General features: G+C 35.5%; 1 protein-coding gene across 4 annotated transcripts in view; it reads right to left on the reverse strand.

Annotated features, from left to right (window-relative positions):
- Window positions 1-19,559, reverse strand: part of CEP83 (centrosomal protein 83) — a 111,157-nt gene that overhangs the window by 53,268 nt on the left and 38,330 nt on the right. For 3 of the 4 annotated variants that reach the window (XM_032297994.1, XM_032298004.1, XM_032298022.1), the window contains exons 6-9: window positions 18,578-18,709; window positions 12,069-12,183; window positions 10,555-10,699; window positions 10,292-10,441 (exon numbers count right to left, since the gene is read on the reverse strand). In XM_032297994.1, the coding sequence (XP_032153885.1) occupies window positions 10,292-10,441; window positions 10,555-10,699; window positions 12,069-12,183; window positions 18,578-18,709 (542 nt within the window). Of the gene's footprint in view, window positions 1-3,271; window positions 3,387-10,291; window positions 10,442-10,554; window positions 10,700-12,068; window positions 12,184-18,577; window positions 18,710-19,559 lie in introns of those variants that run through there. The other variant, XM_032298012.1, reaches the window with a different exon arrangement.

The following is a 19,559-nucleotide window of genomic DNA, read 5'->3' on the forward strand; positions in this document are numbered from 1 at the left end:
AGAGAAACCAAAAATGAACTGAAATAACACACTTATATCGAAGACTTTAAATCAAAAACTGTGAAAGCTTGTCACACTACAAAAACAAACAAACAAACAAAAAAACTGTAAAAAAATTTTTAAGCTGTAAAGAGACAAAGTTCTTTATACAATGATAAAAAACAATTCAGCAAGACAATTAACAATAGTAAATATGTATGCATCAAACACCAGAGAACCCAGATATATAAAGCAAATAATAATATCTGCTTTATATTATTATCTAAAGAGAGAGATAGACACCAATAAAATAACAGTAGAGGACTTCAATACCCCACTCTCAGCATTAGACAGGTCATCTAGAAAGAAACAAGATTTAAATTACACTATAGACCAAATGGACTTAACAGACATTTGCAAAACATTTCATCCAGTAGCTGCAGAATACTCATACTTCTTCTTCTGTTGTAGTCTTTTTTTTTTTTTTTAATGGAGTCTTGCTCTGTCGCCCAGGCCAGAGGGCAGTGGCACAATCTCAGCTCAATGTAACCTCCACCTCTTGGCTTCTTGTGCCTCAGCCTCTTGAGCAGCCAGGATTACTGGTGCACACCACCCAGCCCAAATAATTTTTTTCGGTATTTTTAGTAGAAACAAGGTTATACCATTTTGGCCAGGCTGCTCTCAAACTCCTGACCTCAAGTGATCTTCCCACCTTAGTCTCCCAAAGTGCTGGGATTACAGGTGTGAGCCACTATGCCTGGCCAGAATATTCACTCTTCTTATCAGAACATGGAACATTCCACAGGACAAACCATACGTAGGCCACAAAACAAGTTTCAGTAAATTTTTAAAAATCAAAATCATATCAAGTATCTTTACTGACAACAGCAGTATAAAACTAGAAATCAGTAACAAGAACAACTTTGAAAGGTGTACAAATATATGAAAATCAAATAACATGCTCCTGAATGACCAATGAGTCAAGGAGGAAATTAAGAAATAAACTGAAAAATTTCTTGAAACAAATAAATAAAAACAAAAACACAACATACCAAAACCTATTATAAGATGAATACCACAAAAGTAGAATTAAGAATGAAAGTTTATAGTAATAAATGCCTACATCAAAAAGTACAAAAACTTAAAACCAACAACATAATGATGTTCCCCAAGTAACTAGAAAAACAAGAACAAACAAAACCCCAAATCAGTAGAGAGAAATAAAACATGAATATCAGTACAGGTATTTACAAAAAGGAAGCTAAATAACTGCAAAATATCAACAAAACAAAATGGTTTTTTGAAGAAATAAAAAAGTTTATTTCTTAATTTCCTCCTTGACTCATTGGTTATTCAGGAGCATGTTATTTGATTTTCATGTATTTGTATGCTAACTAACATGAGCTAGACTAACTAAAAGTGAGAAGACCCAAATAAATAAAATCAAAAACGACAAAGCAGACATTACAGCTGATGCCACAGAAATACTAAAGATCATTAGAGACTATTATGAGCAACTTCAGGACAACAAATGAGAAAACCTAGAGAAAATGGATAAATTGCTAAACACACAAACCTATCAAGATCGAACCAGAGGGAAACAGAAAACCTGAACAGACCAATAATGAATAACAAGACTATATCATCAATAAAAAGTCTCCCAAGAAAGAAAAGCCCAGGACCTGATAGCTTCACTGATGAATTTTACCAAACTTTTAAAAAAGAACTAATACTAATTCTTCTCAAACTATTCCAAAAAACTGAAAGGAAAAGAATTTTTCCAAACTCATTCTATAAGGCCAACATTACCCTGACACAAAAACCAAACAAGAACACAACAAAAAAAGAACACTATGGCCAGTATCTCTGATAAATATAGACACAAAAACCCTCAATAAAACATTAGCAAACCAAATCCAGCAACACATTACAAAGATTATTCACCACAATCAAGTTGGATTTATCACAGGTATGCAAGGATGGTTCAACATATGCAAATTAATAAATATGATACATCATATCAACTGAATGAAAAAAAAATGATCATTTCAATACATGCAGAAAAAGCATTTGATAAAAATTCAGCTTTCCTTCAGGACAAAAACTCTAAAATATATTAGGTATAGAAGAAACATACCTCAATCAATGAATATCATATATGACAGACTCACAACATGCTGAACAAAAAAAGTTGAAAGCTTTTCCTCAAAGGACCAGAACAGTACAATGATGCCCATATTCATCAATCTTATTCAACACAGCACTGGAAATAGCCAAAGCAATTAGGCACAAGAGAGAAATAAATGACTTCCAAATAAAAAAGGAAGTCAAAACTGTCCACTTGCAGATGACATTATCTTAAATGTAGAAAAACCTAAAGATTTCACCAAAAAACTCTTAGAACTTGTAATTCATTAGTGTTTCATGATAAAAAGAAAAAAAAAAACAACAACATACAAAAATCAGTTGCATTTCTACATACTTAACAAACTGGAAAAGAAAGCAATCCCCTTTATAATAATTGTAAAAAATAAAATACCTATGAATAAATTTAACCAAGGAGGTAAAAGATCTCTACAAAAAAACTATAAAACACTGATTAAAGAAACTGAAGATACAAAAAAATGAAAAGAAATCTCATGTTCATGGATTGGGAGATTAATATTGTTAACATGACCATACTATCAAAAGTGATCTACAGATTGAATGCAATTTCTATCACATTTCCAATGAATTTCTTCACAGAAAAATTTTTAAAAAATCTTAAAATCTGCACGGAGCAACAAGAGTCCAAAGAGTCAAAGCAATCTTGTGTAAAAGGAATAAAACTCGAGGTATCTAACATACCATCTGACTTCAAAATATTCTACAAAGCTACAGTAACCAAAACACCACAGTACTATCATAAAAACAGATACACAGACCAACGAAACAGAATAGAGAAGCCAAAAATAATTCCACGTCTTTACAGATAACTGATTTTCAACAAAAGCACCAAGAAAACACATGAGGGAAAGGACAGCCTCTTCGGTAAATAGTTCTGGGAAAACTGTGTATCTAAATGCAGAATAATAAAACTGGGTCCATCTCTCATCATATACAAAAATCAAAGACTTAAGTATTAGACCCCAAACTATGAAATGACTACAAGAAAACACAGGGGAAAGACTTTAGGACACCGCCCTGGGTAAAGATTTTACTGGTAAGACCTCAATAACACAGGCAACAAGTTGGGCATGGTAGCACATGCCTATAGTTCCAGCTACTTGGGAAGCTGAGGCAAGAGGATCACCTGAGTCCAGAAATTCTGTGCTGTAGGTGCTATAGTGTGCTATTCCAATTGAGCATCCACATTAAGTTTAGCATCAGGATGATGACCTCCCAGGAGTAAACGACCACCAGAATGCCTAAGGAGGAGTAATGTGACTGAGGTCAGATATGGAGTGGGTCAAAACTCTATGTAGAACAACAGTAGCATTGTACCTGTGAATACCCACTGCAATCCAGCCTGGGCAACACAGCAAAACCCCATCCCTTGTATAAATACAACAACAAAATAAATAATTATAACAACAAAAACACAGGCAACAAAAGCAAACATAGACAAATGAGACTGTATCAAATCAGTTTTTGCTCAAAACAAACAATACACAGAGTAAAGAGACAACCTATACAATGGAAGAAAATATTAATACCTACACCTGCAAACTATTTTTTTTTTGAGATGGAGTTTCACTCTTTTTTGACCACACTGGAGTGCGATGGTATGATCTTGGCTCACAGCAACTGCAGCATCCCAGGTTCGAGCGATTCTCCTGCCTCAGCATCCCGTGTAGCCACCAGGCCTGGCTAATTTTGTATTTTTAGCAAAAACAGGGTTTCACCATGTTGGTCAGACTGGTCTTGAACTCCTGACCTCAGGTGATCCGCCCACCTCGGCCTCCCAAAGTGCTAGGATTACAGGCATGAGCCACCATGCCTGGCCCATCTACAAACTATTTATCTGACAAGGGATTAACATTTAGAATAAACAGGAAACTCAAACAACTCAACAGCAAAAAGCCCCAAGTAATTCCATTGAAAAATGAGCAAAGGATCTGAATGGATTTATGAAAAATTGTTCAACATAACTATTCCTCAGGGAAATGCAAATCAAACGACAATGAGATTTCCTCTCACCAGCTAGAATGCCTACTGTCAAAAAGATATAACAAATGTTGTCACAAATGAGAATAGGGACTCTAACACACTGTTAGTGGGGATGTAAATTAGTATAGCCATTAAGAAAAATAGTATGGAGGCTCCGGAAGAAAACTAAAAACAGGTCAAGTGCAGTGGATTACGCCAGCACTTTGGGAGGTCAAGACAGGCAGATCACTTGAGGTCAAGAGTTGGAGACTAGCCTGGCCAACGCAGTGAAACCCCATCTCTACTAAAAAAAGAAAGAAAAAAACAACAATTAGCTGGGCATGGTGGCACACACCTGTAATCCTAGCTACTCAGGAGGCTGAAGCAAGAGAATCACTTGAACCTGGGAGGCAGAAGTTACAGTGAGCTGAGATCACATCACTGCACTCCAGCCTGGGTGACAGAGTGAGATGCTGTCTCAAAAAAAACTGAACTAAATCACAACTACCACAGGATGCAGCGATTTCCACAAATGAGTATACATCCAAAACAAAGGAAATCAGTATGTCAGATTGATATCTGCACTCCTATGTTTACTGCAGTACTATTCAGAATAACCAAGATATGGAATCAACCTAAGTGCCCATCAACAGATGGATGGATAAAGAAAATGTGGCATATATAAATAATGGAATACTATTCAGCTACAAAAAAGGATGAAATCCTGTCATCCGTGGCAACATGGACAAGTATGCGAGAACAGTATGTTAGTCAGGTACACAAAAATGTATAGTGCATGCTCTCACTCATGTGGGAGCTAAAAAAGTTTATTTCATAGAACTACAGAGTAGATAGTGGTTACTAGTGAGGAGGGAAGATAGAGGTTGGTTAACAAATACAAAATTACTGTTGGATAGGAAGAATAATTTCTGGTGTTCTATAGCACTGCAGGCTGACTACAGTTAGCACTAATTTATTGTATATTTTCAAATAGCTAGAAGAGACAGTTTTTAATGTTCCCAAATGAAAGAACAATTTAAATGTTTGAGGTAATGGATATGCTAACTACTCTCATTTGATCATTAAACTGCATACATGAATCAAATTATCACACTGTACCCTGTAAACATGTACAATTGTGTGTCAATTTTTTTTAAAACATGAAGTAAGTATTGGTGAACATACGGAGAAATTAGTAGTCTTGTACATTTTTGGTGGGAATTTAAAATGGTGCAGCCACTGTAGAAAACATAATGGCAGTTCCTAAAAAAATTAAAAACAGAATTACGATATAATCCAGTAATTCCTCTGGATATAAATCCAAAATAACTGAAACCAAGGCCCTGTGGGGATGTTTGTACACACATGTTCATAACAGCATTATTACTAGCTAAATGTGGAGGCAATCCAGGTGTCCGTGAACAAATGGATAAATAGAGTATATACATACAGTGAAATATTACTTAGCCTTAGAAAATAATGAACATTAGTCCAGGCACAGTGGCTCACACCTGTAATCCCAGCACTTTGGGAGGCTAAGGCAGGCAGATCACCTGAGGTCAGGGGTTCAAGACCAGCCTGGCCAACATGGTGAAACCGTATCTCTACTAAAAATACAAAAATTAGTTGGGTGTGGTGGTGGCACCTTTAATCCCAACTACCTGGGAGGCAGAGGTTGCAGTGAGCCGAGAAGGCGCCACTGCACTCCAGCCTGGTGACAGCAAGGCTCACTCTAAAACAACAAAAAAAGTAATGACATCATGCTAAGTAAAATGACCCAGTCAAAAAAAAAAAAAAAAAAAGAAGAAGACACCATGCTGAGTAAAATAACCCCAAAAAAAAAAAAAAATCAATACTGTTTGATTCCACTTACAAAGGTACGTAAAGTAGTCAAAAATCATAAAAGACAGAAAGTGAAATGGTGATTGTCAGGGGCTGGGAGGATGGGGAGTTACTATTTAATGAGTACAGAGTTTCAGTTTTACAAGGTGAAAAGAACTCTGAAGATGGATGGTAATGATGGTTCCATATTATGACTGTATTCAATACCACTGAATTGTGCACTTAAAAACAGTTAAGATGGTGAATTTTATTTTTATATATATTTTATCAATTTTTAAAAATCGAGAAAAAAATTAATGAAATCCCAATAAAATTACCAACAAATGTTTTTATGGAGCTAGACATTAATATTCAAGTTGATATGAAAAAGCAAACATACAATAATAGCTAGGAAAATACTGAAACATAAAAACTATAAGAACCAAGCACCACAACTGGACATTAAAGCATACTATATGGCTCCATAATTAAAATACTGTAATAATGGTACAGGCGCCTCAAGTCCCAACTACTTGGGAGGCTGAGACAGGAGGACTGAGTTCAGGAGTTCAATGTTACAGTGAGCCATGATCATACATTCTAGCCTGGGCAACAGAGAAAGACCCTGTCTCTAAATAAAAATTAAAGCAAAATTATTTTTAAAAAAATTGTAAAATGGCACATGAACAGATAACCAGATCAGTGAAATAGAACAGAAAGCCCAGAAATATACAAAGTATATATGGAAATTTAAAATACCATAAAAGTATTATCATGAATCACTAGGGCAAAAACAGGTTTTTAATAAAAGCGTGGGACAATCAATTAGCCGTTTAGAAAAAACAAATCCATACCTCACAGCATACAAGGAATACACTTCAAACAGATCAGAGAACTAAATGTAAAAAATGAAACCATACAAGCAAAAAGAAGTGAATTCCTCTTTAACCTCAGTTCAGGGAGAGACTACTAACTCTGACTTAATACCCAGAGGCAATAGCAGATTAAATTTGATTACATAATAAAAATTTTTGCATGGCAAAAAAATAACAGAAGCAAAGTTAGAAGACTGCTGACACACTCTGGGAGAAAATATCTGCAGCATAATCCTAATATATAAAGAACTCTTAAAAAGCAAGGTCATTTAATAAATTTTTTAAGCAAGGGAAGAAAAGTCAAAGAAACCAAGTACAGTAGGGAAAGACAAGAACAAACAATTCATCCAAAAAAAGATATTAAAATGACCCTTAAACACATGAAACATTGTTCAACCTCATTTATGAGAAATGCAAATTAAACTACACTAAGATGCAAAGTGGTACAATTCTCTTGGATGGAAATTTGACAATATGTAACAAAACTGCATATGAATTTATCTTTTGACCCACCTATTTATTTCAGGAATTCACCCTCCAGAAAATGAAAATATTTACATGTACAACATTACTGATTGCATCACTAGTTGTAATCACAAAATACTGGAGGCCAGGCTCAGTGGCTCAACACCTATAATCTCAGTACTTTGAGAGGCCAAGGTGGGCAGATCACCTAAGGCTAGGAGTTCGACACCAGCTTGGCCAACACAGTGAACCCCATCTCTACTAAAAATACAAAAATCAGTTGGTCATGGTGGCACATGCCTGTAATCCCAGCTACTCGGGAGGCAAGAGAATTGCTTGAATCCTGGAGGCAGAGGTTGCAGTGAGCCAAGACTGCCCCACTGCCCTCTAGTCTGGGTGACAGAGACTGTCTCAAAAAAAAAAAAAAAAAAAAGATATTCCCAAAATATTGGAAACTAAATACTTAAATATAAGAGAGTGTTTCACTAAACACTAATAGATACATACACTGGAATGTTATGCAGCCATAAAAAATAATAAGGTTAATCTCTATGAACTAATCTGAAGCAGTTTCCAAGGTATACTGATAAGAAATTAGGAAAAAATACCAGCCGGGCCCAGTGGCTCACGTCTGTAATCCCAGCACTTTGGGAGGCCAAGGCAGGCGGATCATGAGATCAGGAGTTAGACACCAGTCTGGCCAACATAGTGATACCCCATCCCTACTAAAAATACAAAAAATAAGCCGAGTATGGTGGTGTGCGCCTGTAGTCTCAGCTACTCTGGAGGTTGAGGCAGGAGAATCACGTGAAGGGGAGGGGCGGAGGTTGTAGAGAGCAGAAGGTTGCAGTGAGCCGAGATCACACCACTGCGCTCCAGGCTGGGTGACACTGTGAGACTCCGTCTCAAAAAAAAGAAGAAAAAATACAATGACATCTGACATTTGTGATGGGGAAAAAAAAAAAAAAAACCCAGAAACTAATGAGCTTAATCTCACATAGGGGCAGAACAGATGAGAAAAGATAAGGGAATGGGAACAGGATAGAGTAGATGTGGGAAGTGGCACATTTTTAGATTTTTTTTTTTTTTTATATTATAGTCTGTCCTTTATAACCATGTAGATATTTCAAATGCTCAATATATTAATAAATAAAACAAACAAGGATGGGGTATGGACTCAAAATGGAATAGAACAGAAAGAGTAAACCTGCTTATAAGTGAATAACAAACCACATTGAAGGAGAATTTGAGAAAAATCCTAAGTAACTTTGGAAAACAGTATTTTGACTATACACTCTAAGGATAAAGACAAAAAGAACTATACACAAATATTACACATAAGTTAATAGGTTCGCTTTTCATTGAGTAATAAGTTAGCAATTCCAAAACAACTCTGTATTCTAGGACTGAGGAAATAAGCAAATACCGTATGAATAACGAATGCTGGTTTTCTGTCAAAAGAATTGCAAGTATGAAAAGAGGAAGGCCAGAATGAACTCCATGGTGCTGGAAGAGAACTGGGAATACCAATGTAAACTCAAGATAATTAATATAGAGAGAAAAATAAAGAAATAGATATAAATGTGTACCTTTCAGCTCACTCAGTTCACTGGGAGGACCTAGAAGCAATTGACTCTCTAGTACCAATAGCATATCTAGAGCTGAGATTTTGGTTTCTAAATACCATTCTCCAATTAAAAAGGAATCAAAGCACCTCAGATAAATGATTAATTTCAGGGTTAAGGCAGTGAAAGTGAAAGAGAAGCACAGAATAGAACATCCTGTAATGACAGAAAAATGTCTCAATAAATGGTGGGATTATGTCAAAAGGACATGGGATTCAACTTGGAAAGATCTTCAAATAGCCAAATCTGAGAAAAGTTGAGCAATAAAATAACAAAATATTATAATCTATAGAAAAAATAAGAATGTATAAATCCATAATGATATAAATACAACATTCAGAGGAAAAGGGAAAGTTCTTCCTTTCAGGAGTATTTCAAATAATAAATGAGGAAAGATAATAGAAATAGATCATCATTTGGCAAATGCTAGAGTAATAATTGTTCCAGGTAAGAATTATCAATGGATGCTAACATTAATGGAAGAATGTATAAAGGGAAAATTTGATGAGAATATTTACAGAGTAAATTTACAGGGGAAAAAAAGTAGTAATTTTATTGGGGAAAAATCTGGCAAACACTAACTTAACCAAGTGACCAAGGTTAAAATCTCCAGTTCAGGGGCCAAATCATGAACCTCCTGATATGATGCACTGAGGACACATGACTTCAGTGTTTTGCTAAAAACGCATAAACTGAATTTAATCATGAAAAATGCAATACAAAACCAAACTGAGAGAAGATATACAAAATACTGACAAGTATTCATACGTTCCAGATTAAAAGTAACTAAACGCAATGTGTGATTCTGGATTGGGTTTTAGGCCAAAAAAAGGACATCAGTGTGACAACTGGTAAAATCTGAATATAGTTAATAGGTTTTATAATAGTAATATCTGATTTCCTGATTATATTCATGATAATTTCATTTTGTTTTGTTTTGGTTTTTTTGAGACAGAGTCTCGCTCTGTTGCCCAGGCTGGTGTGCAGTGGAACGGATCTCAGCTCACTGAAATGTCCACCACCCAGGTTCAAGCAATTCTCCTGCCTCAGCCTACCCAGTAGCTGGGATTACAGGCACCCACTACCATGCCCAGCTAATTTTTTATATTTTTAGTAGAGACAGGGTTTCACCATGTTGGTCAGGCTGGTCTTTAACTCCTGACCTCGTGACCTACCTACCTGCCTCATCTCCCAAAGTGCTGGGATTACAGACATGAGCTACCATGCCCAGCCTCATGTTAATTTCTTAATCTTACTATAACATGGTTACATAACATATTCGTATTTGAGAGATCAGGGTGAAGGGCACATGGGAATTCTTTGAACTACTTGTACATCATTTTGTTAACTCTGACATTATTTCAACATGAAAAATTTTAAATGTATATGCTATATAACCTAATACTCTGAAGTTCCTTCCTGGTGATCTCTTCTGCCATCTGTGAAGCCCGCAATTTCTCTTCATACTGATCTTTTTCAGATTGCCTCCAGACATCATGTTCCACTTTCATTTTCTCCAAATCTGCTAATTTGTTCTCAAGTTCTAACCTAAAACAACAGATCACAACCATGTTAGAAAAACTATAATAAAGATGATATGACAGCAAAATGTTTTCAGCTGCAAGGATATTTAAGTCAAACTAAGGTAATTAAGTACTTACTTTTCATCTTGCAATACCACAAGTTTTTGATAACCTTCTTCTTTGGCAGCTTGTACTTTACGTATTAATTCACGATCCTTTTCTACTAAAAGTACTTTGTGGTGTTCAACAGCTGCTTTGAGAATTTCATTGTCTGACTGTAGTCCTAGTGTTTTTTAAGGAGAAAAACTTACTACAGTCAATGTTATTAAGATGAAAAATCACATTTAACAGCAAGTGTTCATAAGCTGGTAAGACAACTAAAACAATGTAGGAAGTCTCTATGAAAATATATTTTTACCAATCCTCACATCATAAATAAACTCTCTTAAAATAAGAATGAAACAGACTAAAACTTAGAGCTAATTTTCTGGTCACGAATTTAGTGCATACAAAAAAAAAACGAATTTAGTTTTGTAGTTCCAGCTACAAAAACTTTAATTAAAGGTTATATACATTTACTCATTCGAACATTGAGAGTTGAGATCAACCTGGATGAAAACCAGAGGTTTACTTACTTCACCTCTAAAGGGGTTCTGTGACCTAAGCGTCTAAGACAGCATCATAACAAAGCTGGCCGATAGCAGAGAGAATTAAACCACAAAACCGTTCAAAACCTATTTATTCTAGAATTGCAAGATTTCTAGCAGAAGTATAAATAACATGGATACTTTCAAGTTTGAACAGTGAATTCAGAAATCTTTGTGATGAAATGGCAAGTACTTTGCAGATGTAATAACTAAAACAAATTCACATTAAAAGTAAAAACAAAGAGGACCATTCTTTAAGTTCCTAAAAAAATTTCACTCCCTAACTCTATGGAAATCCATGAGTCACCAAATAGAAATTAATAATTGGAAAAAATAATTCATAGCAGCCAGGTAGGGTGTTAGCACCTGTAGTTCCAGCTACTGAGGAGGCTTAAGCAGGAGGATCATTTGAGCCCAGGAGTTCAAGGCTAGCCTGGGCAACATGGTGAGACTCCATTTCAAAACATAAAAGGCATTCATCATAAACTGCCTGAAACGAGTTCAACTACAGACCAACTCAACCATAGCTAAAGAGGAAGCCTGATGAGATGGATGTTCTAAGATTAAACTGAAACTTAAAAATAAGCCTACCTCTGCACTAGGCTACAGTAAAAGGCCTAGGGTCTACATCAAAAAAAATTTTAACTGAAAAGAATTAAGCCTGGAACCCAATTATCTTCCTTGCATTCTCTAGACTTAAAATGTCCAGGGACTGTTAACTACACGATAAATAGATTTAAAATTTATAAATCAGGAAGTATGGCATCCCATTTACAATGTTCACTTATATATCCAATACCTATGACATAAACATAAGATTGATTTTATACAGGTTATATATTACAATGAACAAAACACTCAACACACAATAAAAAAATTTCATATGTGCTCCAAGATTAAAAATGAATTAAGTGAAAATCTGGAAATAAAAATTCAGTTTCAACTGTATTAATAATTTGAGTTCATATCTGAAAATCAGCAGCAGCATGGGAAATCATGTATTACCATCCAGGTCACTTTGAATCTTATTCTTTTCTTTTTCTAGCTCACTCTTAGCTCTTGCTGCCTCCAGTTTGATGTCTGTTATTTCTAGTTTGTTTGAATGTTTAAGTTCTTTTACCTGTTGATAATTAAAAATTAAAATTACTATTGGTCATTTTCTTGCCATTCAATACTTACCCAAAAACATAAGTAGAAATGAGAAAATGCTTTGGTAGTAAAGTAGAGTCTTAGTACCTTCCAAGAAGAAAAAAGTGTCAGTGCCTAGAATAGTACTTCATATAAGGAGACATCGAGAAAACATTCTCCCAACAGAACCAAGGTATTTCTTTATGAATATCTGTGTATGATCCTCTGGCTTAATCTTGCCTTAAAGACTTAATAAAAGTATGTAAAATCAAATGCTCAATGACTGGGAAATCTGCAGAGAAAAAAAAAAAACCCGAATCTTTTCAAATTTTTTAATTTTTTTTTTTTTTTTTGAGTCGCAGTCTCACTGTGTCACCAGGCTGGAGTGCAGTGGCATGATCTTGGCTCACTGCAATCTCTGCCTCCCGGGTTCAAGTGGTTCTCCTGCCTCCGCCTCTCAAGTTGCTGGGATTACAGGCACACACCACCACACCTGGCTAATATTTGTATTTTTAGTAGAGATGGGGTTTCACCATGTTGGCCAGGATGGTCTCAATCTCCTGACCTTGTGATCCCCCTGCCTCAGCCTCCCAAAGTCCTGGAATTACAGGTGTGAGCCACCGGGCCTTGCCAATTTTTTTAAATTTTTAAAAGACAGGGTCTCACTATGTCATCCAGGCTGAAGTATAGTGGCATAATCATAGCTCACTTTAACTTCAAATTCCTGGGCTCAAGTGATCCTCTCTCCTCAGCATTCCAAGTAGCTGTCCGGACTAAAGGTGCATACCACTACACTCAGATAATTCTTCAATTTTTTTTGTAGAGATGGGGTCTTGCTATGCTGATCAGGCTGATCTAAAACTGTGGTCTCAAGTAGTCCTCCTGACTTGGCCTCCCAAAGTCCTAGGATTACAGGTGTGATCCATGGCACTTGGCCTGAAACCTTCCTTTAAAAAAGTGTCCACAGCTGACATAGTAACTTGCACTTAAAATCCCAGCTACTAAAGAGGCTGCAGCAGAAGGAGTGTTTGAGGTCTCGTGGTGGAGATCAGCCTGGGCAACACAGTGAGACCCTTTCTCTAAAAAAAAATTTTTTAAATTATCCAGACATGACATGACCCTTAGTCCCAACCACTGAGGAGACTGAGGTAAGAGATCACTTGAGTCTAGGGGTTTGAGGCTACAGTTAACTATGATTATGCCAATGTACTCCAGCCTGGGTGACAGGGTGAGACCCTGCCTCTAAAAAAATTAACCCCTAAAATTAAATTTAAGAATAAAAAATGTGTTGGGGACAAAGAAGGCACTCTAGGTAGAAGGAACAGCATATAAAATGTTATTATATGTATAACATCACATGGTCTGCTCTTAAAACAAGCTATGTATTACATGTAGAGCACCAGATGATATGAAATCTGTGGGGCAATGGCAGGAAACAAACTTTACATGCCATGCAAAAGGGCTGTTTTTCATGTTAGCTGTTAAATTAACTCTAATGCAAATGTGTTGGCTTAAGAAACTAAAGGTAAATAAATCAATTAAGAGGCAAGGAATGAATAAAGGAAGGAAAAAGAAGAATCAATTGAATCTGGTGACAAAATAGTGTTACGTGTACAGATATATGTCTGTGTGCGCATGTGCACAAGTATGACATAGAGGTCGGGGCAGGAACAATCATAAATCATCCACATTCATTTTCCATAGCCCTCCTCTTTGGTTAGGAGCTTCTAAAATTAGATATACTCATATAATAAGGATTTACTCAATCAAACATAAAAGTTAGATTAACTTGTTTTCTATTATCTGAATATATAAAACTATGGAATCTATAAATATATGCAAGTCAAATATAGAAAATGTGAGATGGTAGAAACAGAAAAGTAAAAGACAATTTACTCAGAGTCCAATAAAACCCCATAAAAACTGGAGTTGGGAGTTAGACACAAATCAAAAAGAGGTCCTAAAGCCAAAGAGGGCAAGGACAAGAAATAGAAGTGTCTAAGGGAAGAGACTCCATCAACAAAAGGTCCTGAAAGTGTTTCAAGAAATAGTTTCACGCAAAATCCTCATTTAAAGGAAATAAACAGAAAAATGAGTACTGCCTTTGTACTGCTAACTACAGTAAGACATCCCTCCAAATTATCTCATAGATTTTTAAATGACCGTACATAAAATGGCGGCCTTGTGCTGACATTGTTTTGCATTTTTTTAATTTTTTTTATTTTTTTTTTGAGATGGAGTCTGACTCTGTCGCCCAGGCTGGAGGGCAGTGCGCGATCTCGGTCCACTGCAACCTCTGCCTCCCAGATTCAAGCAGTACTCTGCCTCAGCCTCCCGAGTAGCTGGGATTACAGGTGCCTGCCACAACACCTGGCTAAGTTTTTGTATTTTTAGTAGAGATGGGGTTTCACCCCCTTGGCCAGGCTGGTCTTGAATTCCTGACATCGTGATCTACCTGCCTCAGCCTCCCAAAGTGAGCCACTGAGCCCAGACTGCATTTTTAATTCCCCTGTGGAAGTAATTTTCTGTAAAAACAAGTTTTATAAAATGATGTTTAACTACATGAAAGCAGCTGAGAATTTATTTTAATACCTAAACTTTCTGTAGGTTAAGTTTTACTACATTCTGATTTCATGGACAGAGAGAATTTAAATTATAAATACCATAAAATTTCAAAGAAATATAATTACAAAGAAAATGCAATCACTATGACAAATGTAATTATAATCTGCTATTATATACTAACTGAAAAAATTAAGAATGACACAGCATTTCATGAACAAACATACTCTAGCTGTATGAGGTAGAAACTTAGAGCCATCTTATTTCATAGGAAATTGATTCACCTCATGGTAACTCTAAGAACTACAAAAACTTATTTCTTATTCATTCCACCCTATGATTTATTGAAATGAGAAGACATTTTTCACTAAACTATAATTATTGAAAATGAAAGAACACCAGATAGAAAGTCAAGCAACAAGTGAGGTCTGTCTTCAGGCCTACTTTTGCTGTTAAACTAGTGGTACATGCTCAAGCAATTTACCTGTCCTCTCTGCATTCAAATTTATTCATTTATGGATCTTAAGTTTTTCTTTATTGCCCTATTTCTATATCCTAACATTATCAGTGCACTTATACAAACCCTGTTAACTTCCTAAAAATACACTAAATGGAATGTTATTTACTTAAAATAGTGTATGAAAATGTATTACCTAGTAATGACAAATAATAGCACTTTTCTATAGTAATCTTAACAAAATTACAGTTACAATGCAGTTTCTTTCTGCCGCTAGATCCCTGGTTCTTATTCTTCTTTGTGTCAAATTCCAAATCCTAGGAAAATTAAGAATCTTTTTTTAAACAAAAATGCTCCTGTTAAAATGTTACATAAAATTTCAAGTGATTCATAGTCTTCTGAAGCTCCACTGGACCAAGTCACCCTGTTCTTCACAAAATGTTTGCCATGTAGATTCTAGCCTTTATGTTGTGAATTTGCTTTATGTTTTTGACACAATGTAAGTATTCAGATATTACTACTAACAAAACTTTAATAAATGTCAAAAATGGCAATACTGGGCACTTTACAGGGGGGTATCACATACAGAAAGACACACAAGAACACTGTGTATATATAAGCAAGAAATGGAAATATAGTTGAAAATATGTATTACCTAAGCAGCTCTGGATACAGATTCCAAAGCGACAGTATTTAAATCCTGATCTTTTTCTAAGTTCTAAGATGTTATTACCTCATTAACTTAGGTAAATAAGGATAACTTTATTGGATGGCTTCCTTAAAACTATCTTTTATTGGCATTCTAAAGATGAAAATCTTATTAGTTAACTAGAAAAATTTATCTCACTGAATGTGAAATCTCTTTAAGGTCATCATTTTCAAGCCATCTTTGAATACCTTTTAATCCAAGTCATTGATACTCATACTGATAGAACTTTGTTCTAAAATCTGCCAAACATTTACAAATTTGAATAATTTAGACAAACACACCCCAGGTGTTCCTTTGCACTGCAAACAACCATTTGCTAGAATTGCAAAATGTTGATAAAAATTTCAAGTTGCAAAGAAAACTGTGGCAGTCATGTTTGAAATATTAAAATTTACCCTTCTAATGGAATCTTTACATGTAAGACTTCAAATGAAACTTGGTTTGTCTACAGTTGAAGGGTAGTATTTAATACTCCATTTATATGCAAAATAATGCAAATTGTGCCTTAACAAAGACAGGCAACTCTTGGCAATGTATGTTAATAAACAAGCACAGAGAAATAAATAATACTATACCAGACTGCTGTTTTTTCTTCAGTAGAGTAGGAGAAAGCACCTATGCTCTAACTCCAAAAGGAAGGAGTAATAGAGAAGAGTATATATACGGAAAAAAGAAAAAAAATCAGGGTCAGCACACAGGTGAGCCAGGGAGCTCAGGTAAAATGTATTGCATGAAAAGTATTAGACTTGGTGACCCCCAAGAGAGAAACCACAGTAGAAGCCAGCATATCCGATGTCCTATTGCTACATCTGTGGTTCCAGTTATTCCAGCAGCGTAGTCTGGCAACTCAGGTCAAGAACAATGTGCTGCAAATACTAGGTACTCAATATTATTTTACAAAATTGAAACTAATTTATATTGGAATTAGAAGAAAAGCATGATAACTCCCTGTATCCCTAAATTTAATTATTTGTGTTTTGTAACTATTTTTTGTATACTCTGTAATTGTAAGCGTTCAATGTATATCTGTTGAATATATAATCTACTTACAGTTAATCAGAAGGCAATCAAATTATTTCCCAGCAGTTCTTACACTGTCTTCGTAGGCTAAAAGGTTTCTTAGAGATATAAGGAAATTGGGTCCTAATGATATTAGGTAACTTGCCTAAGGTTACACACAGTTATTGAGACAGTGGGATATAGACTAGTCAATGGATTAAAAATTATGTATTCTTTATGTTATAATATTTTCTTATTTAAGGATATCACTAGTATATAATCACTGCAATTATCATTTTCATCATCAGCTACATTTAATTTTTGCCACAACTCAATAAGGTTAAGTGTTAGTCCCATTTTACAGACAAAGGCACTGAAGTTTCAGAGAGATGGTGAACTGCCCAAGGTCACAGAGCTTTATTAAGGGAAAAATCAGAATTTGAATCCAGTCTGTTAAGGAGAATATAAATGTAGATTATGCTGCTACTACTAATTTATTCATTGAAGAATTGATTGATTGATTGATTGATTGATTGACAGAGTCTCACTGTCGACAGGCGCCAGGCTGGAGTGCAGTAGCACGATCTCGGCTCACTGCAACCTCCGCCTCCCGGGTTCAAACAATTCTCCTGCCTCAGCCTCCTGAGTAGCTGGGACTACAGGCGCACGCCACCACACCCAGCTAATTTTTCTATTTTTAGTAGAGACAGGGTTTCACCATATTGGCCAGGATGATCTCAATCTCTTGACCTCGTGATCTGCCCGCCTCAGCCTCCCAAAGTGCTGGGATTACAGGCTTGAGCCGCCGGAAGAAATATTTATTGAGTACCTACTATGTGCCAGCACTGTTCTAGAAGCTGGAAAAACAGTAGTGATGAAAACAATGTCCCTGTTCTCTTGGAGCTTATACTGAGTTGGTGGGAAGGAAAAGGAGAGATCAAAAAAAAAAAGAAAAACCAAATAACTGTATTGGATAGTATTGAGGATTGATAGCTATGAAGAAAAAGCGGGTAAGGAAGATACAGAGGAAGAAGATGCTATTTTACAATGTGAAGGAAAGCCTCTCTGATTAGGCAACATCTATGGGGTAAGGAAGCAAGTAACGTGGATATGTGAGGGAAGACTGGGCCAAGCTCATACAAGTGCAGAAACCATGAGGAAAAAGTGAGTTTGCTCAAAGAGTGAGAAGGCCAAGGGGAGCAAAATGAACAAGAGGAAAAATACGTGATCATGGCTATGAAAAGGCTGCTGGATCCAAATCATACAGAGCTCTGAATGGGTAGAAAGCAGAAAAATCAGTTAGCAACCTAGCATAAAAAAGGAGCCTAGAGAAATCATGGCTTAGACTAGAATGATCACAGTGGATGTGGTAAGAATTGATCAGATTCTGTATATATGTGGAAGGCAGAGTGATAAGATTAAACAAGATTTCAATACAGAGAACTAAACACAAAATTTCTTTGTTATTGTACAGTATTAAGCATTCTAAAGAAGGAAGTAGAGGTGTTAAGATAACATACTCTACTGATCAACATATTTATTTCTTGGAAGGTAGAATATAATAAAACATTTCAGTAAAAAGAAATGAATTATTAAAAATAAAATTTATCATTACATGGTAACAAAAATTCTAAAAAATGAAACAAGCATAAAACTTACTTTACTGGACAATGTATTTATTTCTCGTTCCGCTTTATGCAATTTATTAATTAAACAGGTATTTTGTTCATTGCTTGATTGTAGCTCTTTTTCCAAGTGTTCTGCCCGTAGCTTAGCTGACTGTTTTTCAGCCTTTCATTCAAACAAAATATTTTAAAATTCATTCATTGTTCAAGTACATCAAAATGAAAGCACTATTTAAAATACATTTATAATTATATAAAAATTATTAAAAACCTCAACAGTATTAACATATACCAAAGTAACAAGAATTTTCTCAAATTGGTAGAATCCAAAATTGAAAGACAGTGTTCAAGGAAATATGCCACAAAGGTATCTAGACAACATATGAATGGCCACGAACAAAATAAAGTTTATATACTTCTCTCATGAAAGTACATAAGTTATTCATCTGATGTCTATTTACGCTTAACACTGACTTATTTGAAACATTTTTGGAAGTTTCCAGTCTACAACAGAAGCATATTAGAAAGTAGAAGAGAGGTCTCCTTGATAGTAAGAAATAAAAATTAAATATCTAAAATGAATAATATTTTAAAAGAAACATGGAAAGATAGGATTACAAAATCCTCAGCTAATCTGGAGACTTCTTAAAGTATGAGCAAAGAGGCTCTTGAGAGGTCATGACATAATTAAGATTCTTAATGAAGTCTGTAAACTGTCAAAAAAGTTTCTGGTTGGTAATATTAATAGTACTCTTTCATGAGGGGAGGCGAACTAAAAGCTTTGATAAAAAACATGTCTACTCAACATTTTATACATACACACACACACACACACACACACACACATTATACTTTAAGTTCTGGTGTACATCTGCAGAACGTGCAGGTTACATTGGTATACACGTGCCATGGTGGTTTGCTGCACTCCATTAACCCATCATTTACATCAAGTATTTCTCTTAATACTGTCCCTCCCCTCAACCTCCACCCCCAGCAGGCCCTGGTGTGTGATGTTT

The sequence above is a fragment of the Sapajus apella genome, unplaced genomic scaffold (genome assembly GCF_009761245.1).
Source record: "Sapajus apella isolate SASKATOON/1434 unplaced genomic scaffold, GSC_monkey_1.0 scaffold2, whole genome shotgun sequence".
NCBI classification, from domain to species: domain Eukaryota; kingdom Metazoa; phylum Chordata; class Mammalia; order Primates; family Cebidae; genus Sapajus; species Sapajus apella.